The sequence below is a fragment of the Formica exsecta genome, unplaced genomic scaffold (assembly GCF_003651465.1).
Source record: "Formica exsecta isolate Colony F162 unplaced genomic scaffold, ASM365146v1 scaffold2, whole genome shotgun sequence".
Classification (NCBI taxonomy): domain Eukaryota; kingdom Metazoa; phylum Arthropoda; class Insecta; order Hymenoptera; family Formicidae; genus Formica; species Formica exsecta.
Window position 1 is genome coordinate 5,546,259 of NW_021849297.1, and position 15,130 is coordinate 5,561,388.

Consider the following 15,130-nt stretch of genomic DNA (forward strand, 5'->3'; position numbering starts at 1 on the left):
GTTATCATCAAAATTAATAGAAATCTCTCAGCCAGATCAATAGCAATAATAAAAATCGTTTCGTCGAAAGATCGGCTTTTGTTAGCCGTTATGGTATCATGTATAACAAAGAGGCACAACTAGATAAAGTCTCATGATACACTCATAATAAAATGTCCTACAGACGAGCACATTTTTCACGCTTGTTTGTCATCGAAATCCACGCTATACGTGACGTACATGTATCATAAACGATCCTATCCGAATCGAATGGATGAATTTCAACGAAAGTACAGAGACAAATTTGTTTGATGTGCACGCGAGTCTGTCTTCTCACAAGAAGAAGCAAGAGTTGGAGAAAGGAAAGAGGAAAAGAGAGAGAGAGAGAGAGAAAGAGAGAGCAAACAAGGAATTAACGAAATTTCGCCGGTCTGATTGTAGAAATTCGACTCGAGTCTTTCTCAACGTGTGTAGTTAGCATAATATCGTTTATGTAATTCGGGCGCGCCTGTCACTCTCGTGCGCGTTTTTCTCTTCTTAATTCCGCGGCCCTTCATTATTCTAAAGCGCACGTCGCACAAGCGGGAATATGGTTTCACATTTGCGGCAGATTTATATAGCATGAATTTGCTGTTGAAATTACACATACAAGATTGTCTTTCCTCTAATTAATTGCAATCCGCGTATATTTCAGGGAACAGAGTTTTCCCTTCTCTTTTTCTCTTTCTCCTTTTCACGCTTTTCCCTACTTAACATAACGACGATTGCAAATTGTGATCATCGTTAACTTTAAAGTACAAACATGAAACTCCCTGTGAAATAATTAAATTTATTACATTAGAATACAAAGTTATCTCGCAGATAACGCGGTTCTTGCAGATTTTGTTACGCCAATGAAAAATCCGTGCGTAAATAAAAATTATTTTACGCCACGGGACAATTACGATTTGAAAATTAATGACAAAACATGAAGAGGATGATAGCTTTCTCTCCGGAGAATTGTCGATAATTCTCGAAGCCTTTATCGCGTGATCTATCAAACCACGAAACAATCCCCCAAAAAGAGCCGGAGATGACAATTGAGAGACTGCGGAACAATATGTAAAGAGGAGGATCATCTATCGAGAAAGAGAGAAAGAGAGGAAGAGAGAGAGGAGAGAAAGAGAGGAGAGAGGTAGAGAGGAACGAGCGGTAATTCTGTCCGATGGAATCTATCGGGAATTCCGGAAGATGCCTTACTCGGTTCCACATCGGTGGAGCATATTGTACTCGAAGAGGTGAACGCACTATGGGGGAGAGGGGAGGGTCAATAATTCGCGAAATGCAGACTAATACGTATAGGTAGCGAATTCGCGGCCAAGTGAGAGATGTGCGTTCTCCCTCTCTCTCTCTCTCTCGCCCTTATCGGGCAAGACTCCTCCATCCCGTTATCCGTCTCACCCCTATAGCTTAGTTTGTATCCGTAGCGTGCGGTCGGCATACCCGACGTAGCATGGTAACATAACTGGCGCAATGTCGCATTAGGCCGCATGTATGCCGACTAATCGACCCGCGTGCCGTTAGTGCGTACATTCACGTATTTGCGTGCGTATATATGTTTGAGTGCGCGATCGCGTTATGGAAACCATTATAGAGCCGGTTCATGGTGATATATCGCGACAGTAAAATTTTGACAGAATTTCATGCGATTTTAAAGAAGATTTAATTGCTGCAACTGTCAATGTTTTTAAGGTTGCGATATTTAATCGCCAATCAAGTCTCGTGGTATGTCCATCAAATTCGTATCAATACCGATTAAGATTAAAAGAGATTCTTTTTTGGGGAAAAAATATTTCGTGGGAGAAGCACGATCGCACGACGCGGTTTTAAATAACAAATAAAAGATTTCGTCATACTCGGTTATTCCTACTTCATAGAATTATCGGCATAGAATTATTTTGGAAGCATTTCGGTTCGCCTGAGCGCTTCTACATGAACATTACGAGCAAGCTAGGACTATTAATGCACTTGAGTCGTCAACTCATGATTGTATATGTACGATAGTGCGCATTCATGTATGCGAGTAATGCGTATGGAAACGCGCAGGATCTCTTAGCACGCGCGCGTCTGTGTGAACATATGTACACACAGATATTGGGATGCGCACGTGTGCGGTATTCAGGTAGCGCTATGCATATCTGGTACATAAACGGTGGCGCATCTCGCGCCACGTGTCCACGTGGGGCGCGTGTTGGTTGGCGAACCGACAACGGCATCTCGCCATATAAGCGCTATGCGAACATCACGAATACGACGACGATGCGTAGGCAGGAAGGAAGGAAGGAAGGAAGGAAGCCGTGGGGACCGCAGGGCGCCAAGGGCTCGTGGCATTTATGGGGATATATGTACGGGGACAATGATGACGATGACGTAATTATGAACGGTTAGAGTGATAACACTGTCTGCGAGAATACAATGGAATGCGACTGTGATAACGGTCGCATTTCGCGCGACAAGCATACCTCTTAAACAGGGTTTCTCAATATGCCGATAGATGCGATTTTCTGATTACGTGAACTTTTCCGAGATCACCTATGTATTTATGTCAGAACAGACATTACGCTTAGATTCTAGTTTCATTGATACTTGAGGACTGTACGACTTGAATTTCAAAATACTCTCTATATAAAGCTCTAATAAAATCAAAGGATCAGAGGTGCAAAAGCTTCTGGATTTCAAAAATTTTCGGATTTAAGTACTCGAAAATACAAATATATTCGGAATGCGATTTAAAAGTTTTTGCAATTTAAAGAAAGGAAAATCCCATAGCCTGAAAAATTAGAAACTCCTTTGAAGATTCAAAAAAGTATAAAGATTTAAAAAATCTCGAATTTATATATATGTATAACTTCCTCCAAAGATCTTAGACTTTTTAAGAATTCAAAACTATAAACACATGTACAACAACAAAACATACATCGGAAAATATTCAACGTTCATTGTTTACTATCTCGTCATCCCACATCTCACTTTTATAATAATTAAATAGTTTAAAAAAAACCTCGATATATTAATTTAAAAAAATAATGATTCTGGATTATATAGCTGAAGTTAATATTTTAATGTTTCATAAGTTAAAATAGAGAGAGATATTTTTTTAATCTTTACTTTATAATATATATAAAAAGTTAAGATTAGAAAACATAAAAAAGCACTTAAAGTTATAAATTTGCTTAATATATTCATGAAAATAAATTACTCTCTTCTTAATGCATTGAGAAAAGACTAGATACGTAGATAAAGTTCGAAAATTTTATGTAATGTTGAAATAATATCATGTTTTTCGAAAAATGTAATTCTTTAATTTAAATGAAAAAATATTGTTACAAGAATAAAAATAAAATTAAACAGAATTTTTTCAAACATAAAATCCAATTCTTCTGTATTGAAAATAATCTTTCTAATTTTCAGAACCGCTTTCGACATTCTCCACGATATTAACAGCGTTTTTGCGATCTCAGCTTTCGCAATGACGCTAGATTACGAAAAAGAAACATCTCTAAACTGTCCTATACTCGATAGTCAATCCAAGCTTTGCAAATGAGAAACACTGTAACGCTCCCTCTCGCAACATCCTCTCCTCTGTCTATCGGATCCCCTTTATTATTCTCCTCTTAGGTCGCGTTCGCGAGTATATCACTGCCGGAACGACGGCGGTATATCCAGCGCATTCAACGTTTGGCCAAATTCGGAGGCAGAACGGACGATGTGCTGCGTCGCGTGTCGCGACGTAACGGATGCGAATTGGCGCGTCGCCGCGAAAGCTGCGTCCAGAGGCTGCGTTGCGGTACAGCAGCCACAATACGAATTAGCCTCGTACTTTCGTAATTGGATCGAATCTACCGATGGTATGTCGGGCCCGCGCTCGATCCTCTTCACTGCAAAACGGGGCCATCATGCGTGCGCGCGCGTATACGTACAGAAGATATATAGGAGAAGGATACGCGTTCGCTCTCGCCGTATCCTTCCGCATTCCCCCGAGATACACGAACGTTATCTCCGTTTACATTTTTAGCTTTTCAGAATAATGGCACTCGAGCGTGATTGAAAGATGATGATTACGAACGACGTTTATTCGGTAAATTTCATTAAGCGATTTGTCTACCAGTTCTACGTTTAAAAATGAGAGATATCTTCAAAATAATTCACAGAATTCAATGAATAATTCGTGCTTATAAAAGTATCCGCAAATATTTATTTTAATGTGAAATATTTTACTCTGATATTTTAATTAAAGAGTATATGCGTAATATGGTTTGCTAAAAGCTAGATTTAATCGGGCGTAGGCAGAGATGAGTGAGGGGAGATACTTTTCGCGCGGATGATAAAGCTCGAAGATCATTCATTTAGAGGAATAAAGTCCGCGCGCGCAACGCCGCTTCACAGGATCGATTAGTATTCATGTTATGCGCGGGATCTCCGTAAAGGAGCTTAAGTCTCGCGCAAATTGAAGAACGTATCTACCAGCCACTTATTCCGTATCTCATTAAACTCGTAAGCCGCGATCATCCGCGTCGGCCCAGCGAGTTTCGCATAAGCTCGCCAACTCGAGCTGAAAGCTTGAGAATTAAAATAAGATCGTTTAGGGACGTGTAATAGAAAGAGAGAGAAAGAGAGCGAGAGAGAGAGAGAGAGAGAGAGAAAGATTGAAAACGCTGATAACCGTTGCGTTTTTATTATGACAATGTGAATAAATAAAATTAGATGTAATGTCAAAAACGGCTCTAAAATTGTTACACAATTTTCGTACATGTAAAATTAATTATCTTATCAAAATTCTCAGATTCGATAACTGTAAAATTTGGAAATTGGAGAGCTTGATGATTCAGAGTTCGTTGGTTCTCTTTTAAACTTGAGATAGAGTCCAATATCTTCAAGTTTGAAAGTCGAAAAAGACTCGAGAAATCGAAGATTTGAAATTTCGTAAATTCGAACGATCTATGACTAAAACTCGCGATTCGTTTGCATGTCGTGGTTTCGCGTTGACATCAAACTGCACGACAGGACGTGCGGAGGCATCATGGGAAATCCTGTCGGCTGCTGCGAAGGACCCAGCGACATGTCTCCTCGAACACGATGTGCGCTCTCTCTCGTCGAGATGAATGCATGCCGTCGCCTCTGATAGCCTGTCATCACCAATTATAACCCATTCAGGACTGCGCCGTGGGTTAAATTATCCATAGACTGGGCCAGACCCGTTCCGAACACGTGTGTAGAAACAACAAGCGTGAATCCTCCTCTCGCGCTCTCTTCGCATCCCTCGTCCTTGTATCGTCGCCCCCGATAATTCGTCGAAATTGCAGCCGCGCACATAACGCAGGCGGTATCGCATGCAACGCGTTGCAAAGTGTTGCATCGACCATCCACCCCCGAACACCGTACACAATGGTATCTTGATTACTCGCCGAGTTTTAGGTACAGGAGTGTGTCCCCGAAATAAACTAGTGGACAACCGTAAAAAATGACGACAGACGGCTTGATAAATAATAGAATAAATTATAAAATAATAATTAGGTTTTTGAGAAAATGAAGGGAAAAGTTCTTTCGTTTGTGCAAATTATATAGCAAAAATATTTGATGAAGCGAGAATCTTCGTACGAAGTCCGATATATGGTATCTCGTAGGTTCAGCCTCGGCATCATTTCTCTTCGCTATCAGAGCTGCTTCGCCATGACGTACAGGCCTTTCTCGGTTTCGCATTTATGCCAACGTACCGATGCAAAATTAAAGTGACAGCGCCGTCCTACGCCCGAGGCAGGACACGGGATTATGCGAAACCGGAAACGATTTATTCACGCCAGAGTCGTTCCGCAAGGATCTTACTCGACGAGTTCTGTCGTCTTTGAAGTGACCGGGAATCCTCTTAAGCCCAATCCGGCGCAAAATTGAAAAATAGAAATAGAATCTCATATCTAATTATATTATAAATAGATGTACAATTATATAGAAAAATATAAATTTTTCCTCTTTCATAAGATTTTTATGAGCATTAAAAAAATATTATCAATTATAATAAAAAAATTAAACTATTGAACAATCCACTAAATTTTTTACGTTATTTAATTTTAATTATTTGAAATTTTGTAGATCTTTAAATTTTACACCCTTGCGCTCTTTCAACTACACGAAGGTTTAATTCTAATGATTTCAGCAACCGTGTCTGGCAATTTTCCCGCTGCGCCGGTGTTCCCGGTAATATCCGTAAGTGCATCCCGCGATTTTCTTGCGCACCCTTTTTGCCGATGTCTTGTCGCGTCGCGAGAGGGAAGACAGAATGGAGAGAGAAAGAGAACCGGTCGCATATATATTTTTGAGATACCCGGGGCGCGTATGGCGTTAACAAGCAATGACTGCGAGGACGAAAATGACGACGAAGAGATGTCTGGTGCATCAAGCGATGTCTAAGCAAAACTGTGCATCCACTCTACCTAATTGCTGGTTCTCATGCAGTAGATATATGGATATACTTTATATATTTTATATACTCTTTTAAAGACAGCCTCTTGTGTGACAATCTTCGGTGAAAAAAATATATTATTTACCGTTCACAATTCACACACAATTCAGCTACAAAAATGATAAAGAAACTAAATAATGATAAAATAAAAAGATGCGGTGCGAAAACGCACATACACACGTTAAGTGTTAACATCGAGTGGGCGGGAGGGGAGGAGAGAGGAAATTTGCTATGGCATCCAATCGCGTAAGCGGAAAGAGTACAGTTTAAAAAATAAAACAAAGGAGAGAATTTAAGCCGGTTGATCCTTTTTCTAGTTGAGGACACGCATTTCCGGTAAGATACATTTTACTTTCCCTGATACTAAAATTTTTACTCTTTAATTTCCGGTTATTTCGCTATAGTTTCTCCACTTGTTTCAACAAGGTAATTTCATTTAATTCTTTAAAGAGAGAAATATAGAAGAATTTGAAAGTTTTACAGCCAAGTCATAATTTCGCAAATTAAGAATTCAATTTTGTACTAATATAAATTTTCGTTCGACGCTTTTTATAATTCTTTAAAGTGTAGGTATATTTATTATATTATCGTTGCATGTTTACTCTCGCTGTCATCGCGATGTCGAGATTTCGTTAGAACTTGACGTTATTCGAGAAACAGCTATATCGGATTTCTCGACAATGGACTTGAGATATAAACAAGGTAAAACCGATCGTTCGATTCGTTTGTTTACTATATAAAATAACCGGGGTTTGCTTGTCAAATATACGATCTCGAATTGTGTCACGAAAAAGGAATCAAAAGACGAGAGAGAGAGAGAGAGAGAGAAAAGAATCCTTCAGAACAGCAATTCCCAAACCTGTCACTTTCATATCCTTTTTAATATCTTCTATTTTGCTTTTAATAAATATTAAATTCAATATTAAAATTTGAAATTTATAAACTATATATTGTAATTATATTTCACAAAAATATAAATTAACTTTGTCATCCACTATTAATTAAATACTCACAATTAAATATCTTTTCATTTTCTTGGAAAATTATTCGCGTTCACTATTTGAACAACAAGATTTTCTCTTCTAATGTTCCATAGAAACATCTATACTTCAAAGTTTTAAGTTTCAAGATTTAAATTAAATTAATTTTCTTAAATTATACTTAAATTTCCTAAAATAATTATCTAAATTAGTTTCCTATATTTAAAAAAAATATTAATATATATTCGGAGAGATCTCCATTAAAAATTTTTAAATTATATGTTGCATGTGTTACGTTTTCCTTCTAGAGAGATATTTTTGAAACATCTCGTGTATTGCTTTTTTAAAAATTTTCCGAGTTAATTTTGGACACTAACATTCTCTAGAGGTAGACGAGACGACGGATAGAGAGGGCAAAACGCTTATGCAACGCAGATCGTTAAAGCAACCTCGTTGTACCGGTGACCCAAATGTGGCTTATGGAGACAAAGCGCAGCAAGGCGGCGGGAAATTGAGGAAAAGGGAAAAGAGCTGATGGGGAGGAAGCGCTGCGGGGGAAAGGTAGGCGCGCCCGTGTTCGTTTCCGCCCTCTCCGCAGTTCTTCTCTTTCGGTTTACTCGAATCCGAGTGACGTTATCTTATACAGGAAAATGTTGATAAAATGAGTTTCCCCGTTTTACCGAATTAAGTTCCGTTTGACGTACGCGACTTCGGCGACACGTTATTTTCCGACACCCGCGATAGGAATTATATCTAAAATAAAAATTTGTTTAAATAATTTTAGGGAAAAGGAGTATATGTGAATATTATAATAGAAAAATTATACTAAACTCGAGAGTGGCCGTTTTTTTAGTGCATTAAATTATACATATATTTATCATTAAATAATAATAATTTCCATTTCATATAATTTTACGATAATTTTTAGTTTTATCATAATAAAAGTTAAGCCGGTCTTTTGGAACAAGCACATTTTAATGCTAAATCTACGATGTGCATACGAGTTTGAGTCTGGTGTTCGCACGATATACTTAGTGGTAAATGTGACCATTCGCTTTTCGTTTCTCCATTACATCGAATGCGATCTCGGTACATTAAATAAAACTCGGAATCGGACGGCCACTTTCGGATCTAAACGTGAACAAGGGTGCGAATGCGCGGAGCTAAGACGCGATAGAAAATAGAATTGACGATAGTTAGAACCCGCAATGGCGGATGAGGATAGTGGCGAGAATACGCGGATGGGAAGGAACATGATTCTGATTAGCATACAAACTACGCGCGACCGTGTCGGTTCTCTCCGCGTTCTGATTGTGTGCACAGTGTCGTATAGTTAAAGAGCCGTTGACTCTTATGGCGAGAATCTAGATTTGCAGCCTCCAAATTACACTCACATAAAAATAAAGTAGATTATTATATATTAATAATGTTATAATAAAATGTTATATCATAAACCTTTCTTCAAGCTCTTCTTATTCTTATTCATTTATAGAATTATTTATTTTTGCATTTTTATATATCAAAAATAAAATAATACTAAATGAAAAGTTCACAGTTAAACAACTCCTATTCAAAAATTTATCTTACTTATACAAACTTCAAATTTGAATAAAGATTCTTTTATAAAAGAGACTGCGATTCGACTCCTAAGTTGGTAATTTTGCTTTTAGTCTTCAGATCGTTTTAAAGTATAGTTACAGTTCTGTGCATAAAAACATGAAGAGATACATGTAATAATATAGAGAATCAACGAGAAGGAACCGCAAAAGCGTGCGAAACGACGAAGAGAAATGTCGGAGAAAGGAGGCCGATGCCACTCACAAAGTAATGAGCCGCGAGACGGCACACTGGAACACTGGAGAAGTCACGCTCGATAATGGACCACAGTCATTACGATGAACGCGAAAACAGAGTCACGATTGTGTCCCGAACGGCGAAGAAACTTTACCGAAAGATCTTTTATAGGAATTTGCACAGAGACCGTTTACAGCAGTTACTTATAAATTCGGTTGGAGATTTAATTCTCTATATTGCTAATTAATAATTAAGATTTTTTTTTCAAAAAGAGAGAACTTTTATTATTATTTTATTTCCGTCTGTTAAATTTTAAGAAATTATTTCTCTTCTCAGAAAAAAAATGTTCGATGTTTTTTAATGTGCATATTTCGCGAGTATCTTTTCTTAGAAATATATCGGAGTTGAAATTTTGATGTGTCTATCCGTTGTAAATAAAATATAATTCATAATCTCTGATGCAATTCTATTTTCTGATGTCAGTAATATTTCCAATCACAAAGAGATATTCTGATTCTCTTTTATCAAACATTTAATTTTATTATAACCGGTCTTCATTTGTCGTCGGGTTTACAAGAGCCCACTACACGGTAATGCTATAAGATTATGATACCACCCAGAAAGAACGCGAATATATGGACACTGGTAACACTTGAGATATGTATTAGCGGTGTGGTCGTCAATAATGGCCGGGCATAAACGATAAAAGCGCGAAAACAGGACCGTCTTTGTCGCGACGAGTAAAGACTTGGATGATCGTCGCCATACAATCGCATTGGACGATTGAATGCTAGGCACTGTGCGACACAGAAACCGTCCTCTCGAACGGCGATTTCTGGCTCGATGTCCATCGATCGATCATTAGATAGGACGGAGAGGCGTTGCTCATTAGCGGCGGGTTAATCGTGAGTTGATAATCCATCGAGTGATCTGGAGATCACATGACGCGGATAGTCGGACGAAATCAATTGTGCCAGACGAGAGACAGTATTCGAGATTAAAGCGAGGCAAATATTAATCGATTTAATTGAACGGAAATCCGTGTCCTTGTACCTATACAGCAAATTCCATGTTACACTATATCTCTCGTTAATATCTCTCTGCATATCTTTAGATTATTTTTATTCTTTTCTTAAAAGCTCAGTTTATTCTAGCAGTATGAAAAATTGATGATTTTTAGAAATTTTTTCTTGAAGAATATTAGAAATTGATCTTTTTGGCGTTTATGCTTTTATTGACATTTAAACTTGAATATTTAGCTTATTTTGTTCAAAAATGATATGCTGCTCTTCGTGTAATTGTCTGAAATGAAAAAACTCGACCTTTTAGTTTTATTCTTTCGGATATTGAACCTATTTAGAATCTAAAAAAAAATAATATTTAATATTTTTCTGATCTTCAAGAAATAAACAATTTTCAGCACAATTGAAATCTCTAATATTAAAATAAGACTACTTTGTTATTTTTTAATTTTTCCTAATGAAATTAGTTCACTATCCCAAAAATATCCTACAGAAAAAAACTAGATCGATTGTTTTTCGTTTCAGACAATTACGAGAAGCATGGCACACTGTCGACCCATGCATTTTTGAACGTTTAGAAGCGTATTGAACAATTAAGGTTAAATATCCAGGATTTAAAAATACTAACTTATTTAAATATCAATAAAAACATATTTAAAACGCTAAACAGATCAATTTTTAATATCTTTTAAAAAAAATCCTACAAATCATCAATTTTTCATATTGCTAAAGTAGACCAGACTCTTAAGCGAGAAAAATTATTTACTGCGTGTGTTTTCCATTTTTAGTTTTTAAAATTAAATGCGATTTTCTAGAAGCGTAAGAAATTGACTCGGCGAGAAATTTGCAGATCTTTTCGGAAAAACGTTCAAAATGTCTCGTACACGAAAGTGTCGAATTGTCGAACATCTTCACGTGTGTCTCCTATTTGTCTTATCGAGCCGTTCCATTTTTTACCGCGCGTCCAATCAACGCGCGACAACGGCGAAAACCGGGAGCCCGCGACTGCGTCCGTAAATCTCCCAGGTAAGCTGCCCGGTAAATGTACTTTCCCGTGTACCGCGGATCCACGAGCCGTGCTGGCATAGCATGAGCTACCGGTGTCGCAAATTACCGGCGCGTTGTTCCGCTGTCGGCGGAACGTAACAGCGCCTGGGCGCACGCCCATTTCTAGAATGGCCTATTTCTGCGTAATTTACAGATTCGTCGGAATGTCAATTGAGCGTATCGTTCCCCCCCGTCGACCCGTGACGCGAAGGTCGAAAACGCTCTTGAGATAGTTTTTGTTTGAATTTTACAAATTTACGAGGCGTTACGTTCGCAAAAGACAGATGGAAAAAATGTGTGCGAGTTTCCGAGAAATTTTTCCTGAAAGAAGGATTGGAAGAATGGGACACCGTGGCCGAAATGGAATAGACTGGAATTGTGCTAGTTTTTGAAATTTCGAAAGAATGCTTGAAAAATTACGGGGTAGACCGGTGTTCTGGATGAGTTATTACAGTTGCTTGCAGATCAGTACGCGAGCAAACCCAACATCCTTGGTTGGCTGTGGTAGTAAAACGGAGGCATCGTTTTTGCCTAATTTATAGCCCATTAGTGTAACGACGTCGCCCTATTTCCTTTTCCGTCGCTTGCAAATCAGGATGACACATTTAAAAATTTTAAATGGGGAAGAATAACGGATTTTGCGAGCGCATTTATATTTCTCAATTTTTTATTTTCCATGAAATTATTTTAGCTAATTATTATTGTATTACGCGCAATCTTTCTTCCATGGCATCGCCAAGATGGCATCCTCCTCGTTAATTACAAAGTCATCATCTAATCTCGAGCACCACGACCTAGATTTCGGTACGCGATATGGGAACCAGAGCCACAAGCTGTCGGGAACACGGTTAGGTATTAATTAAAGTGGCAGGCCTTCTCGTCGCGTCTTCGGGTGCTCTATATTCGGGTAATTTAGAATATGCTCGAGAGCACCACTCTGTTACATCCTTTCGATCGCTTCGCTTGCAACCGTCTTAAAACGACTAGACATATAATCGTATAATAAAAACTCGTGTATAAAATTAATAGCATAAATTTATTAAATATATGAATATTATTGAGAATTGCTCTCTCTTATTTTTATTTTCATTATTGTTTTATTATATTGTATATATAATTTTATTTTAATTTTCTCTCATTTTTCTCCAATTTCTAGGAGATATATATTTTTCGAGGAGAGTGATTTATATATTCTTGGAGATTTAAATAACACCGTTACACGCATACGGATTACCGTTACGTGACTAATTTATGAGAACAAATAAATCTCGAAGAAAACAAGAGACTTTAGAAAGTTTTAGAAAATATATATAAAGCCGCTATTTGCGCAAACGCCTTATTCAGCGACTATTTTGCAAAGTAACGTATTCCACGTAGATCAAAAGCTCCCCTCGGTGCGGCCCACCGCGTCGTAGATCATCGCGTAGGACGAAGAATAACCGAGACGCTGTCGGAAGCACGCTTCTTGGCCCCAAAGCATTTCGCTTCCTCGTTCTTGCTCTATTTTTGGCTAATTTAGGAGCGATCGGTAACGCTCTTTCTAGCGTAACCTGCTAGACCTCGCCCTCTTCAACACTCGTCGTCGTTTCAACCTACCCCATGTGGTCGTTCCATTGTCTTCCCTCGAGTTGTAAGGATCTCGGACGGTCTCTCTCGAACCCGTGAAATACGGTTACAATCTGAACGACTTCTCGACCTCGAGACGACGTCCCGGCGCGAATGAAACCGGCGCTTTATTGCGGAAGACGACCGCCGACGGCTCGATGACCTCGGAGGGATTTTTGCGCGTTTCTTCATATATATGTGCGATATTGCGTGTGTGTTCGGTGATAAAAAAAAAAAAAAAAGATAAGAGGAAAGGATTTACTTACTTCCAGAAGACGACGGACACGATCGCGGCCATCAGTAGTAAAACCACCGCGCAGGTGATAATCAGGGCAGTGCTTTGCAGCGATGGATTTGTATGATAAGAAGCGTCGATCATCTGAAAAGTGATAATTAAAATGTTAGAATATATTAGAGTAATTCACGCGAATATCTATGCCAATTTTTTTTTTTTTTTTTTTAAAAAAAATTAAAAATTATTTTTAGGACCCATGCATGTAGTTGAACCGATTATACCGTACTCCACTGTCTCTGAATCATTTATCTGCATACACAGAGATACGAGCGTCACATTAGGCAATAGATTTCAACTTCTATAACAGTTTCGTGTCGCGCGTGAACACGAATATAAATTTCATAGAAATACGTACATCTTGGACTAATGTTTTCGCAGTGGGGCTCAACAAGACCCGATCGCACCAAGCCGGCACTCTCGTTTGCATGTAATTTACAGGCTCGTTTACATCTTCTTGAAACGGATAACTGGGCACAAAATTGATTGAAAACTCGAACAACCGTCCTTCAAAATCTCCCAATTCTTTGTCATACTCGCGTAACTACAAACAAATATTAATAGTTGCATTATTGATATTGTCTCTCCCTAACTCGATTAAATATAATATAAAGCATAAATATGTAACATTTACCCATTCACCACCATTCTTCATGAAAACGTTTTGATGTTCGTAATGTGAAAATTCCTTTTTCCCTAACGTTAATATGAGATCATCGTCTCTATTGTGAAATTGCAATTTAGAAATATTTCCTTTATTTGATAACCTCTTTTCTTGAGTATCTTCTGTCAATTTCTATTAAAGACAAATTAAAGAGTGCTGTAACGTATTGGATTTTATTAAAATGTTAGAATATATTAGAGTAATTCACGCGAATATCTATGCCAATTTTTTTTTTTTTGTTAAGACAAATCAAAGATTATTTTACGGTGCTTGCGTAAACGATTTGTAAAAAATATTCTTTCCTATTATATCGGGTATCATCGAATATTTCATACACGTAGTACGAATATTCATAATCACTATGAATTCAAAAATATAAATTTTTATTTTATGGTAAAAAACATCAAGCATATATTAATAGATTTTAATTTGTATCATCTTAATTTTTTTTTCTTTTTTGCTGCATATAAATGTGGATATCTTTTTATGTAATTGCATGTCTTTTTACCTTTCTTTAGAAAGATTTTTTTCTATATGTGTTTTGTATATTGTTTATATCACCGTATATATCTTAAAAATTCAACACAATTTAATTTTAAATTCGATCTATCCAATATAATTTTGCTAAAATATTTTTTGCTACGACAAGTGCTAATTTATTTAGTAAAGTACGATTTAATCGTATATCTCATAATCATAGAATTATCAAGTGTATAAATCTAGTTTTTATAATCTATTCGACGTCACCAATTTATTTCGGTAATTCGTTGCAATTATTTGCAAACTAATCGTCTACTCCTACGTTTACAAAACGGATTTTGACATTTCGCCGGATTTAAAGGGACTGGAAACCGGTTCACGATGACCGATATTATAAGAGAAAGAAAGAGAGACAGAGACAGAGAGGTCGTGAGTATAAATTTCCTCATTTTTTCGCGGAAGAGAATTGTACAACGCGCTATGGCGTTTTGTGGTAATATTACGCGATATCGCGGCGTGTTATTACGCCTCTGCGGGCGCGATAATACCGGAAGAGGCGAATTAATCGCCGTGGAAACGGCTTCGTTCGTTCATTCCGAAAGATTGAATCGAGACAGCGCGCAGCTTTGTGCTTCCATCGCCGCCATGAAGTCGTACTTTTGCACGGAATGTGAAGAGAAACACTGTCTGTTAACCACTGTCTGCCCATGTCAAAGAATTGCAATTTACGCACATCTTTACTCTTATTTCTAGTATATATTTATCGCTGTC

The 15,130-nt window shown here is 37.7% G+C and overlaps 2 protein-coding genes across 2 annotated transcripts in view; both read right to left on the reverse strand.

Moving 5' to 3' along the window:
- Positions 1 to 13,304, reverse strand: part of LOC115234363 — a 43,791-nt gene extending 30,487 nt beyond the window's left edge. Inside the window, exon 1 of the mRNA XM_029805394.1 lies at positions 13,190 to 13,304. Coding sequence (XP_029661254.1) covers positions 13,190 to 13,302 — 113 coding nt within the window. The 5' untranslated portion in view covers positions 13,303 to 13,304. The remainder of the gene's footprint in view (positions 1 to 13,189) is intronic.
- Positions 13,305 to 13,392: 88 nt separating this feature from the next.
- On the reverse strand, positions 13,393 to 14,041 carry LOC115234521 (type I inositol 1,4,5-trisphosphate 5-phosphatase-like). Its single transcript, XM_029805657.1, has 3 exons — positions 13,850 to 14,041; positions 13,574 to 13,759; positions 13,393 to 13,467 (listed from the first exon to the last, which is right to left on the reverse strand). The coding sequence occupies exons 1-3, from the start codon at positions 13,868 to 13,870 to the stop codon at positions 13,393 to 13,395; spliced, it is 282 nt and encodes a 93-aa protein (XP_029661517.1). The 5' UTR covers positions 13,871 to 14,041.
- Positions 14,042 to 15,130: the final 1,089 nt, after the last annotated feature.

Coding starts and splice junctions, on each gene's coding strand:
- LOC115234521 (XM_029805657.1), bottom strand. CDS start 13,870: ATGAAGAATGGTGGTGAATGG. Junction 13,760..13,849: donor TGAAGAATGGTGGTGAATGG/GTAAATGTTACA, acceptor ATTTGTTTGTAG/TTACGCGAGTATGACAAAGA. Junction 13,468..13,573: donor CGAAAACATTAGTCCAAGAT/GTACGTATTTCT, acceptor CTGTGTATGCAG/ATAAATGATTCAGAGACAGT.